Below are 13056 nucleotides of genomic sequence, written 5' to 3'. Positions count from 1 at the left end.
AAAAGGCATTTAAAAGCCACTTCATTACCTTAGCGGCTAACCGCTAAGGCAATGAAGGGGTTAACCCACCGTGCCAGCGTTATTGTGGGTAGCGGGGATGGGTGAGGGGGGTATTTGGCCCTGGGTGTGAGTTTAGGACTTGCGGGGGGGTTGCGAGGGCACTTAACCCCTTCACGACCGTAGCAGTTAATACCGCTACGGTCCTGAAGGGGTTAAGGCCTCCCGCTACCCACCCGCAAGCCCTAAACTACCACGTTGGGGCTAATACCCCTTTCACCCACCCCCACTAGCCACAATATTAAAAAAATACACACCCCAGCCCCACAATAACTACATAAATAAATAATTATATTATATATATATATATATATATATATATATATACCCAACAACACCTATACCCCCCTAACATACTGTATAGTAATTGGTACAATGACTATTATCCACAAAAGGATAATAGTGCAGTTGTCCATTTACAATACTTACACAACAATAAAGACTTTAAATACATATAGCACTCACCCATGTCCCACTGCCACGATGAAGGCCATCCTCATCTTCATCCTGCCCATGCCCCATCCGCTTCTGCAAAACAAACACAAGAATTACAACATCCAAATTAATGTCCCCTAACCCCTTAATCACCATAGCGGTTATTAACCGCTACAGTTATTAAGGGGTTAAGCCACCATCACCCACATACCCTCCCCCACAAAGCCCCCCAACCACCCTCACCCAATACCCACAGGGGAGTCCTACCAAATACCCTTGGGCCTAATACCCCCTCCCCCAGCACATACAGTACAATAATGTGCCAAATAACTATTATCCACATAGGGATAATACATTATTTGGCCATTATTAAACACATTCAATAACGTTAAAATGTAAATAAAATTGTACTAACCTCATCAATAAGAAGTCTCCGTCGCCAGCATCATCCTTGGGGTCCGTTGCCAACATTAGAAATAGCCACAACATTTCAATATCATTAACATAACACTGAACCCCTTAATCACCTTATCGGGTACTAACCTGAAAGGTAATTAAGGGGTGAAGCCATCCTGCAATGCCTACAACAGTTATGCATAACATCTTCAGTGAAATAAAAACCAATTGCCTAACCAAATTCCATTTAATCATTCAATCTGTAGGCTCACATGCCTCATAAAACATTGCATTTACAGTGTATACATGTAGCATAACATGTAAACTGCATGTACACGCTGCAAATCAATGTTAACAATACAATAATGCCACTCAAATCGCCATACATCACAAGAAGTATATTATTTAATACAATAAACTCACCATCAATGAATTACCACACAGCAATTACATCCCTAAACAATTAAAATACCATCCATACCAATTACACAATGAACTAAAGCTATCCTAACAGAGAACCACTTCAAAACATAGAAAAAAGTACACCAACAAATACAATATACTAAAGCAAGGCTTTCCATATCCTATTGTACGGCCTGGAAGCCCAAAACTTACATCTGTCTAAAAATAAAATACATTTAGCACACATCAATGCATAGCCACAATGATTAACAATACAGAATTAGAAGCTTTAACAACACTATCATTTCTTACCCTGTATATATATCTGTACACATACATACAGACATACATACAGTGGGAAGAAATGATATGCATTATAAAAAATGAAAACATGAAAAAGCAACACAAAAAACAGTTACATTAAGTACATTTCTTTATTTAACTTACCATTACTTGCCCCCACCGACTCCCGTTGATCAGCTTACTCACGAACCAATCCACGACACCATCCACGACACCATCCAGGAACAAATCCACGACACCATCCAGGAACAAATCCACGACACCATCCAGGAACAAATCCACGACACCATCCAGGAACCAATCCAAGAACAAGTGCAGGAACCAATCCAGGAAGCAAGCCACGAAGAAATCCAAGAAACAATCCACGACACGATCCAGGAACAGGAACCCATAAAAGAAAAGAAAAAAACAAATTAAACATTAAAATAATAAAACATGACAATCAAGGGTTGTACTAGTTTTATTATTAGTGAATCTGTATTACAATACCTTGTTCCGGGGTCTTCTTGACATCCGGTGCCACGCCCTGGTCTTCAATCTTCAGGAGGAGGTCCGTCCTCCTCGGCATCTGCCTTCAAAATGAGACGACATAGGCTTTTATAGGCCTATGACGTCACATTTGTCGTCATATGGTTCCCACGGCCCTGATTGGGCCGTGAAAACCATGTGTTTTGGCCGATGTAAAAAAATTGATGACGTCACTTAAAGGCAATGCCAGCACAGCCAATCAGAATGGCTTTGCTGCTATTGCCTTTAAGAAAACGTCATGAAATGACACATGGCCGGACTCACATGGTAAGCCAGCCAATCAGAGCGTGGGAACTCCATCCCTACTCTGATTGGTTCAAGTACCATGTGAGTCCGGCCATGTGTCATTTCATGACGTTTTCTTAAAGGCAATAGCAGCAAAGCCATTCTGATTGGCTGTGCTGGCATTGCCTTTAAGTGACGTCATCAATTTTTTTACATCGGCCAAAACACATGGTTTTCACGGCCCAATCAGGGCCGTGGGAACCATATGACGACAAATGTGACGTCATAGGCCTATAAAAGCCTATGTCGTCTCATTTTGAAGGCAGATGCCGAGGAGGACGGACCTCCTCCTGAAGATTGAAGACCAGGGCGTGGCTCCGGATGTCAAGAAGACCCCGGAACAAGGTATTGTAATACAGATTCACTAATAATAAAACTAGTACAACCCTTGATTGTCATGTTTTATTATTTTAATGTTTAATTTGTTTTTTTCTTTTCTTTTATGGGTTCCTGTTCCTGGATCGTGTCGTGGATTGTTTCTTGGATTTCTTCGTGGCTTGCTTCCTGGATTGGTTCCTGCACTTGTTCTTGGATTGGTTCCTGGATGGTGTCGTGGATTTGTTCCTGGATGGTGTCGTGGATTTGTTCCTGGATGGTGTCGTGGATTTGTTCCTGGATGGTGTCGTGGATGGTGTCGTGGATTGGTTCGTGAGTAAGCTGATCAACGGGAGTCGGTGGGGGCAAGTAATGGTAAGTTAAATAAAGAAATGTACTTAATGTAACTGTTTTTTGTGTTGCTTTTTCATGTTTTCATTTTTTATAATGCATATCATTTCTTCCCACTGTATGTATGTCTGTATGTATGTGTACAGATATATATACAGGGTAAGAAATGATAGTGTTGTTAAAGCTTCTAATTCTGTATTGTTAATCATTGTGGCTATGCATTGATGTGTGCTAAATGTATTTTATTTTTAGACAGATGTAAGTTTTGGGCTTCCAGGCCGTACAATAGGATATGGAAAGCCTTGCTTTAGTATATTGTATTTGTTGGTGTACTTTTTTCTATGTTTTGAAGTGGTTCTCTGTTAGGATAGCTTTAGTTCATTGTGTAATTGGTATGGATGGTATTTTAATTGTTTAGGGATGTAATTGCTGTGTGGTAATTCATTGATGGTGAGTTTATTGTATTAAATAATATACTTCTTGTGATGTATGGCGATTTGAGTGGCATTATTGTATTGTTAACATTGATTTGCAGCGTGTACATGCAGTTTACATGTTATGCTACATGTATACACTGTAAATGCAATGTTTTATGAGGCATGTGAGCCTACAGATTGAATGATTAAATGGAATTTGGTTAGGCAATTGGTTTTTATTTCACTGAAGATGTTATGCATAACTGTTGTAGGCATTGCAGGATGGCTTCACCCCTTAATTACCTTTCAGGTTAGTACCCGATAAGGTGATTAAGGGGTTCAGTGTTATGTTAATGATATTGAAATGTTGTGGCTATTTCTAATGTTGGCAACGGACCCCAAGGATGATGCTGGCGACGGAGACTTCTTATTGATGAGGTTAGTACAATTTTATTTACATTTTAACGTTATTGAATGTGTTTAATAATGGCCAAATAATGTATTATCCCTATGTGGATAATAGTTATTTGGCACATTATTGTACTGTATGTGCTGGGGGAGGGGGTATTAGGCCCAAGGGTATTTGGTAGGACTCCCCTGTGGGTATTGGGTGAGGGTGGTTGGGGGGCTTTGTGGGGGAGGGTATGTGGGTGATGGTGGCTTAACCCCTTAATAACTGTAGCGGTTAATAACCGCTATGGTGATTAAGGGGTTAGGGGACATTAATTTGGATGTTGTAATTCTTGTGTTTGTTTTGCAGAAGCGGATGGGGCATGGGCAGGATGAAGATGAGGATGGCCTTCATCGTGGCAGTGGGACATGGGTGAGTGCTATATGTATTTAAAGTCTTTATTGTTGTGTAAGTATTGTAAATGGACAACTGCACTATTATCCTTTTGTGGATAATAGTCATTCTGCCCATTACTATACTGTATGTTGTGTATTGCTGCTATGTTTATTGGGGGCATTTGTCCCCAATAAACATGCTACTATGCGTTAACCCCTTCATTGCCTTAGCGGCTATCCGCTATCGTAATGAAGCAGCATTAATGTATTTTAATAATATTGTGCGGAAGCAGGAGGCCCCCTGAGCTGAAGCGCATTTATTTGTGGCTCAGAGACCCCCTGCCTCCCGAGTTACAGGCCCCGGTTTGGGCCATCGGTTACAGTGTGGACGCCATGTTTATTGCGGGGACGCTATAAACATGGCGGCGACACTGCCACCCGATGACACATACCGGGGCCTGTAACTCGGGAAGCAGGGGGTCCCTGGTCCACAAAGCAATGCGGTTCAGCTCAGGGGACCCCCTGCTCACTGTACAGTATAATTAAAAAGACATTCATGCTGCTTCATTACCGTTGCACATAGCCGCCAAGGTAAGGAACGAGTCTTTATTGATGTGTGTGTGTTTTATTTATACTATACATGTGCAGAGGGTCTCCGGAGCAGAACAGCGTTGGTTTGAGGTCCGGGGACCCCCTGCCCCCCGAGATACAGGCCCCTTTATGGGGTGCCGGTATCCCTCTGGTTTGTTTACAGGCCGCGGTCACGTGATCGGGACCTTTAAACGCCGAGGGATACCGGCACCTCATAAAGGGACCTGTATCTCGGGGGGCAGGGGGTCCCCGGACCTCAAACCAACGCGGTTCAGCTCCGAAGACCCCCTGCACATGTAGAGTATAAATAAAAGTTGTTTTTAAATACTTTTTTTGGTGCCGAAGTTTGCGCTGAGAGAGCGGCTTGTCTCTCTCAGCTGCAAACATCTATCGGCACCAAAGGCTTATCGGGAGCCTTATCGGGAGCCAGGCTGTATCGCCACAGCTCATCGGCAGCTTTGCTTTCGCAGTGCTTCAGCAGGGATCGGAAGGATTCGGCCCTTACTGAATACTGCGAGGGCAAATCGCCCAAAAAATACATTTTCGCAATTCGTGCCGAAAATTTTGTATCGGGGCTTACTGCATGAGGCCCTATATCCTTTTTGGTCTTGCACAGTTTATTATCTGACATAGGTAGTCAGTCATATTTTTCGGCAGCCGCCTATCACCAATATTTTTGTGATTATTTGAGTCTACACATTATTTGTATATATTTCACTTGTTAGCGCTATACTACCCCCTTTTTTCTTACTTTAATATATACAGCCTTTGATTACCTTTACTGAAAACTATTTGCCTACGCTGCTGACCAATTCGTTCTCCCGTAAGCGATCAGCGAAGATCCTGCTACCCAGGGTTCACTAAATGGCCACCTTCCAGTTTCAATTCAATCTTTCAGTCAGTGTAACTCAGCGTCTACAATGTATCCTGATATTACTACGGTAACATTATCTATTGTTACAGTTTGCAGCTCAAACTGCTGGGAATATTGGCAACAAATAATCACCAGCAGAAAGGCTTTGCCAAGATCTTGCACTGCTAGGGAAGTGTGTTAAAACCTGCTATAGATATCAAAGGATGCTCAGTATATTAAAACATATTAAAAGTGGAATTGAGTTAAAAAAAAGTAGTATTTAATTAACAACACACATGTAGGAGATTGCATGAATTGCTCTTTTAAGGAACACATTTTATAGCTACCTCTAGTGGCCAAAAGCAGCACTGCATATCATTTTTTATTTTAAGATCTTTGATTAAATGATTGTTGGCATTAGTTTAACTCCCTGCATGTAAAACTGGACGCAACTGAAAATCTACATCAAACTCTGAATATGCTGATGTAATGATCTCATGCACTTTTTCCTCCTTTACCTGTACAATTTCAATTCCTCACTAAATGTGCATTCATTTTCTAACTTTGGAAGCAAATGCCCAGGGTCTCTTCTTTGTGAAATAAATATATTTATTTTTATAAATCATTATTCTTACTCCCCCGATCCCCATTCTCATTTTAGTGAAAATAACATTAGATGGAAGGGAGCTTTGAATGTGTGTTACCTGCAAACTATTGACTTATTTTGTTGCCCACACAGTATTTTGCCTAATTTAAAGATATTTTCAACAGGTGGGGCTGTACATTGGCCTGAAGCTTTTTAGACCTATTCTTATAAGCTTTTGTACAGTATTTATACTCTAACTTTTGAAAATAGAATATGGTACCTCTAATAAAATGAACCGAGTGACATTGCCAATAAACATTCACTCCTTAGAGGCGAGGCAACCCTGCTCTAGATAAACACCCGGACAGGGCACTTAGGATCATGTATGGAAAGTACACCCCATAGTATGTATCAACAGTTTATGTATGTAAGTATTTGCTTCCTGCCACAGGAACAGTGCGGTTTCTACCCAGAGTGCCCAAGGAGCTGGTCTTATTAAAAGCAGTGTAATCAGGATATCTTTTGTTATATTTACACTTGTAGTAAGCATGTAGGACTTGCCTAAAACTAGATGCCTGTGTAGGCAGTGACACCTTTTAATTAATCAAAATGTGTCCACTGCACGGCAAGTCTTCACAAGTCATCAGGAGACCTTACAACTCATGCTTGTCCATTGAGAAGTACAGTATTACTGCAGGCAAAAGGTACTTGCCAATAGGCTACTGGCTGGACTGGGCTGTGACTGGGCAAGTGCTTGGATACACTCTCATATATCAAGATACAAGTTTGCAGACTTGATAATTGTGTACCATACAGTATGAGAGACTATAATATAGCAAATGCACACAGTATAGAAAAAAATAGTAATTCTTTGATATATTATTTTTAATCCTGTCAATTTAATGTAAAGCCAAAACACTGGATATTTTATACAGACTGCGTTTCCAGTTTTATTTTTGCAAAAAAATGATTTCAGCCTTCCATAAGCATATTTAGACTGCATCTGCGTGTATTGTGTGAATTGCAGAAACATTTTTATTTTTACATTGGAAGAAGAATTCATGAATCATGACAGCATTAGTCAAATCTGCTTGGGAATCCCCTGACTCTGGCAATATTTTTTTAACTACAATTTCCTTTTTACAAGGACTGTCTGGTATTGTGATAATGTTTTCCCATTGTTTTGATGACTGATTGAAATATTGCTTTTTTGCTTTGGGGGTGTGACTTTTTGTCATGTTTGTACCTGTATCCTGGTATCTGACCACTGTGGCCAACTGGTTCCAATGGTTTAAAAAAAAAAAAGAGAGAGAAAAGGAAAAAAAGCAGCACAGTCGCTGTATCAATTCTATATTTGGATGTACTGTAACATACTGCACTGTATAGTTACCCCCTCGTAATTCATTAATTGACTTACTGTACATTTTCTGTGTCACTAAAAGTTCTTGATTGGTTTCCACGAACAAAAACTATAGTTGGTGCATGTGTTACTTACCCCCGGGTGGTGGCTAGGAAGTGTTGGGTGCCCAAAATCAATGGTGTCTAGGATAAAGCAAATACAAGCTTTTATTTATTTACATAAGTATTTCAAATGTCACTGCATCTTTATTTTGAATGTAACTCTACGTTAAATAAAAATGAGCAATAAAATGTTTGGCAGCTCCTCCTCCATTGCTCCATATAATCACTTTGCATGATGGTTGCAAATTTAGACAAATTAGTGTAAAGCAGTAAAAACTGAAGAACAGCACCAAGTACATTTCCACAAAAAGATCCATACGTTACATCAGCGGTGCGCAAACTGGCGGGGGGCGAGACTTTATTGGGGAGGGCGGCGGTTACAGAGACCTTGCGCTGAGAGCGCGAGGCCTCCGTTAAATGTACTTACCGGTTTCAGTTCACGCGGCGTCAAATGACGCTCGTTACCATGGAGACGTGATGTCAAATAACGCCAACGGTAACCTGACATCACATGACCCCACAGCGTCATTTCACGCTTCAATGGAGGTAAAGGGGGGCGTGACCGAGTAGGAGAGCAGACAGGGGGGCGCAGCGCAGGCAGTTTGCGCACACCTGTGTTACGTGATTACATGTATTACAGGTTCAATACTGTACAGTACCTTGTTACATAATGAACTAATTAATAACATCATTAATGAAAGGAAACCATTGGCAGTAGCACAATGTGTTAACTGGCAGGAAATCCCCACATACAGAATGACAGAATACACATACAGAAAAATAAAAACATTTAATATAATTTTTAAACAAGGCTCTACTGCACATACGATTAAGTGCCCAGAAAGAGTAGGGCGAATGTGAATAAACGTTTCATTCCCAAAAATATTAGTACTAAAAACAAAAGGTAAGCGCTGTGAGTAACGGAAGGACAAGCCATGCAGCATGTTACAAATCAATCACTTACCACTGTATGGGCCCAGCCGCGGGCAGGGACTTGTCAGGACCCGGAGAAGTCCATCTGGTTTGTAGCTATAATGTTCAACCAGCTGCCAGGGAAGAAAGTGGCAGAGACAAGAAAACCTCATTGAAATATCCTGAACACATTACGTTCACCGTGTATTACTGCAATCTACATTCATTATTCAAAATCATATATCAGAAAAATCTTATTTAAATATGTCATTATAGCACACACACATATATATATATATATATATATATATATATATATATAAGGGGAAGTTGTTCGATTTGCTGCCTTTATATGTCAAGATACAAAAATGGATAGTTGGGCTACTAACAAGCAATTCTTTATTACATTTGAAGTAACCATTTAACTCCATAAAGTAAAATCCTATTCACATTATTCATGCTCTGTAAATCACATCATTTCTTTTTGCTTCTTCTTTTCCAGGTTAGCAGTTTTGAAATCCAAAGATTAATCTCAAATAACAGATTATGTTTATAAGAAATCTTTTTTTCTGATGTGTACACTGAGTAATAATTAGGGAAAGGCTTTATAATCATTTCGGACTGGTGAGAAGTCTCGTAAATGTAACAATACAAAAATCTAATCTAATCTGCCAATGTTTACAAATGTGCTTTGCACATTTCCCCCCCACAAATGTCTCTTAGAGTTTGTGGTTTTGTAAAATGTTTGCAAAAGTGACAGTGCTCAAATTTGTTTACAATTTTGCCAAAATTGAATTTAGGTCATATGACCTGTACATTTAATTTCAGGGCTAGTTCCACTAAGCTCTGTTAAATTAGGCCTCAAACGGGAAACATGAACTTTATGTTCCGTGATTTTAATGCATATTCTCGAATCAAAATATATGCAAAAACAACCGCTGTTCTATGTCTCATTAGAATAGACTTAACACCACGTTATTGTAGCACATAGTAGTGTTATCTTCAAATAACGTGATATTAAGTGTGTTTTAGCATTACTCTGATTCAGAGAGAGCTGAGGGAAATAACACTGAGAAGTTGCAATATATTTGATATAGACTGTGGGATGCTCAAAAGAACCTTAAATAGACAAAATTTCACTTAATGATTTAAAGCAGCAGTTCAAGCAATATCCTACATGTGTGTTTTTTTTTTAAAATAAATCAGTTCTGTACTATGAGAAAATAGCAGAGCACTACTCATGCAAGAAACAAGAGAATAGCGTATCCCAGCGGTGCGCAAACTGTGGGGCGCGACCCCCAGGGGGGGCGCGAGACTGCCGACGGGGGGCGCGGGGTTTATAGAGGCCCCACGCGCTTCCCGAAGGCACTTAAATTAAGTGCCGGGGGAGCTGCAGGGCCTCTGTAAACCATACTTACCCGTGGCTCCGGCGGCTTCCTCCCGGCGTCGCCATGGCAACGCGGCGTCAAAATGACGCTGCGAGGTCATGTGACGTCACGTTGCTATGGCAACGTGACGTCATTACGCCGGAGCGAGGGTAAGTTGGGGTTGGGGGGGCGCGGGAGTGAGGGGACAGCCGGCAGGGGGGCGCAGGGAAAAAAGTTTGCGCCCCCCTGGCGTATCCCATTGTGGTTAAAGATGTAAAAGATTGTACGTTCTTTGTTTAACTGGGCCCCTCGTCTTATTTATTAACAACCCCCTTTGTAGAGTCAGAGAGAGACAGAGATTGAGAAGGATGAGTTAGCTTAGCACCTGAATTTTCTTTTTGCTTAATCTGCTAAAATATATTGCAAAATGTATAACCAAGTAACTTGCAAGAAAAACAAGATAAAGAAAAGTATGATGCCCGATGAGGTCATATGGGCAGAAATTGCAAAATGATGTATGCCCTCCCGTCTTCTGGTGTAAGATAGCTTACATAGAGCCTATAGTTTAGTGCCTTTGTGTTAAGCCAGGCAGCATGTTTTGATTTAATATGTTAATGTACTCTTGTAAGTGGCCACTGCAGAAAAGTTTCTCAACAGATAGCTTTTGTCTAAATAATAATAAGTGTGGACTGAGTTTTCCACGACAGATTTAAGGAGGGGCAGAAGAGTGTAAAGCCTTAAAAGTGAGGAGGAGAATTGTGTAAATGATACAGAGTTTAATAGGAGTGGGATTTTAGCAGGAGAAACGCTGTGACACATTTAGGAGAGAGTAACGTGATTCTGACAGCAGCATTTAGGATAGATTGTAAGGAAGACAGATGAGTCAGAAATGCCGGACAGTAGAAGGTTACAATAGTTGAGAATGAGGGCCTGCGTTAGAGTTTTTTCAGTAGATGGACAGAGGAAAGGGCGTACCCTTACAATATTATGGAGGTAAAAACTACAGGTTTTAGCTACATTGTGAATGTACAGTATTTTATACAAAACATCCCATTCATGTATTATTGAGAAGCATACATATTAAACCAAGTTGTGAAATACTAAATTCTTTCTTGAAACATACAGTATTTATTGAACACCAAAAAAAAAATATTTACTGTATTATTATTTGTTTTAATGTAAAAACCAGATAAGTTAAAGAACACCACAAATGTAAGTTCTGGACATGGTGGAGTCTTGTATACCATTACAGCGAAGCCTGCAGTGTAAAATATCAGCATTATGATCGGCTTTCTGCACACGGTATTGTTATATACCGTATCAATATTTCAGGACCGGTGATAGCTTCAGGCAAAATTGTATAGCACAATGATGACGAACCTTTTGAAGAAGGTGTGCTGAAAATTAAGCAGACTGTACTCTACAGTCTTAAGTTGGAGGAGTTTGTTAGCTTTGTTTTCTAGTGGGATGGTTATTACTTCATTTATCCTGGTATGTTTTCACTTATATAGTTACATGACCTCTCTTTCTCCAAGAGGAAATATTCAGGCAGTGGACACTTGTGTCAGTTCAAAGTCGATGCATGCCAGAATAGGCCTGCGTACCACAAATTTGATATCATTAGTATAGAGTAATTTAAAAACCGAAGATGTTTTCTTTTCACACACACACACACACACACACACAAACACACACACACACACACACACACACACACACAATAATACTGTACCTGCCAGAGAGTGTCAAATCTTTTCCCGTCAGGTATGGATAACTTTCCTGCTTTGTCTCGGTCAATCCGGTAATGGGAGACTTTTCCCTCATGCAGCAAACATAGAGCATATGATCCATTATTGTCTCTGTCTCTTATTCTAGAATAAATAAAAATGATATAATTTAAGGTACTTTCCATGACCATTTTACATATGAAGCCTACACATCTTGTAGTATCTTTATAGCACTACATGTTGTGATAGCCCCGGCAATATTACCACAAGACGTTTTGTAATACTGCAATATATTGTTATCAAAGCAGTTAATGCCATAGGTCAACTATGTTCAAAAAGAACAACCCCCGATGAAGTATCTGATGATACAAAACGTGTTGGAAATAGATTGTGTGCTGTTTCTTCCATTTTTATTCAATACTTAGCTTTTTATTGCTTCTTATTGCTCTATACTGCCTATACGGCAATTTCAATAACATACTATTGGACTCACTAAGAAAGCGAGGTTGGTTCATATTCGCAGAGCACAGCTGCGGCGCTACTCAGGTGATTTAGCCTCCCCCCACCTCCAAGATGCTGTCACGTGGAGCCTAGCACTGAGGACCGGGGGCTGGTGCATTCCCTAACCGGATCTGATCTGTATCCAACGGGCAGCAGACGTTGGGATGGAGTGACGATCGGAGGTGCAGTTCCATCTGAAACCAAACTTACATTCTATTACACTTGGAGTCTGACTGTTCGTCTCCTCAAGCCGAGAGCGTGTACCTTCCCTATCGGCGTTATTCTTACTCGGAGTACGGACATTTCCTACCTTGCCCTACGATTAGGCAATTTCTTCAGAGAGCAGATCTTGGTTCATACGGTAATAGCTGGTAACACTGTATCGATTCCAAAGCTGCATTGTTTCCCCTCTCAAGCAACACTGTTGCCTGTCTATCTATACTGTTGCTCTGTTTAGCACTGTGTTTATTCTACAGTAAGTGCTTTTTAACCTACATTCGTTGCATGTTCAATTGATATGTACCTTTTTATACTGTGTGTTCAACTAAAACATTTTATACTGTGTGACTTTTTGCGCTGGTATTTTCTTTATTATGTTCAAAGAGAGTCACACAATGATTTAGGACAAATAATGATCAAATGGTGTATACTTATCTAGCATTACAATAGAATTTTTCCGGATAGGAAGCCCCAATAGATCAACAGGTCAACAGAATGTCAGTTTAGCAATCCATGGTTGACATGGAATAATGTCTATTCACCCCTCTTTAAAAGTGGTCTACTG

General features: G+C 40.3%; 1 protein-coding gene across 4 annotated transcripts in view; it reads right to left on the bottom strand.

Moving 5' to 3' along the window:
* The window catches only part of SYK (spleen associated tyrosine kinase), a 217347-nt gene that overhangs the window by 74037 nt on the left and 130254 nt on the right, over positions 1-13056 (bottom strand). For all 4 annotated transcript variants that reach the window (XM_075600006.1, XM_075599996.1, XM_075599985.1 and 1 more), the window contains 3 exons: positions 11777-11915; positions 8730-8811; positions 7800-7846 (listed from right to left, as the gene is read on the bottom strand). In XM_075600006.1, coding sequence (XP_075456121.1) covers positions 7800-7846; positions 8730-8811; positions 11777-11915 — 268 coding nt within the window. The remainder of the gene's footprint in view (positions 1-7799; positions 7847-8729; positions 8812-11776; positions 11916-13056) is intronic.

The sequence above is a fragment of the Ascaphus truei genome, chromosome 1, assembly GCF_040206685.1.
Source record: "Ascaphus truei isolate aAscTru1 chromosome 1, aAscTru1.hap1, whole genome shotgun sequence".
NCBI classification, from domain to species: Eukaryota; Metazoa; Chordata; class Amphibia; order Anura; family Ascaphidae; genus Ascaphus; species Ascaphus truei.
The sequence above is the reverse complement of the archived record's forward strand: the minus strand, read 5'-3'. Positions and strand labels throughout refer to the sequence as shown.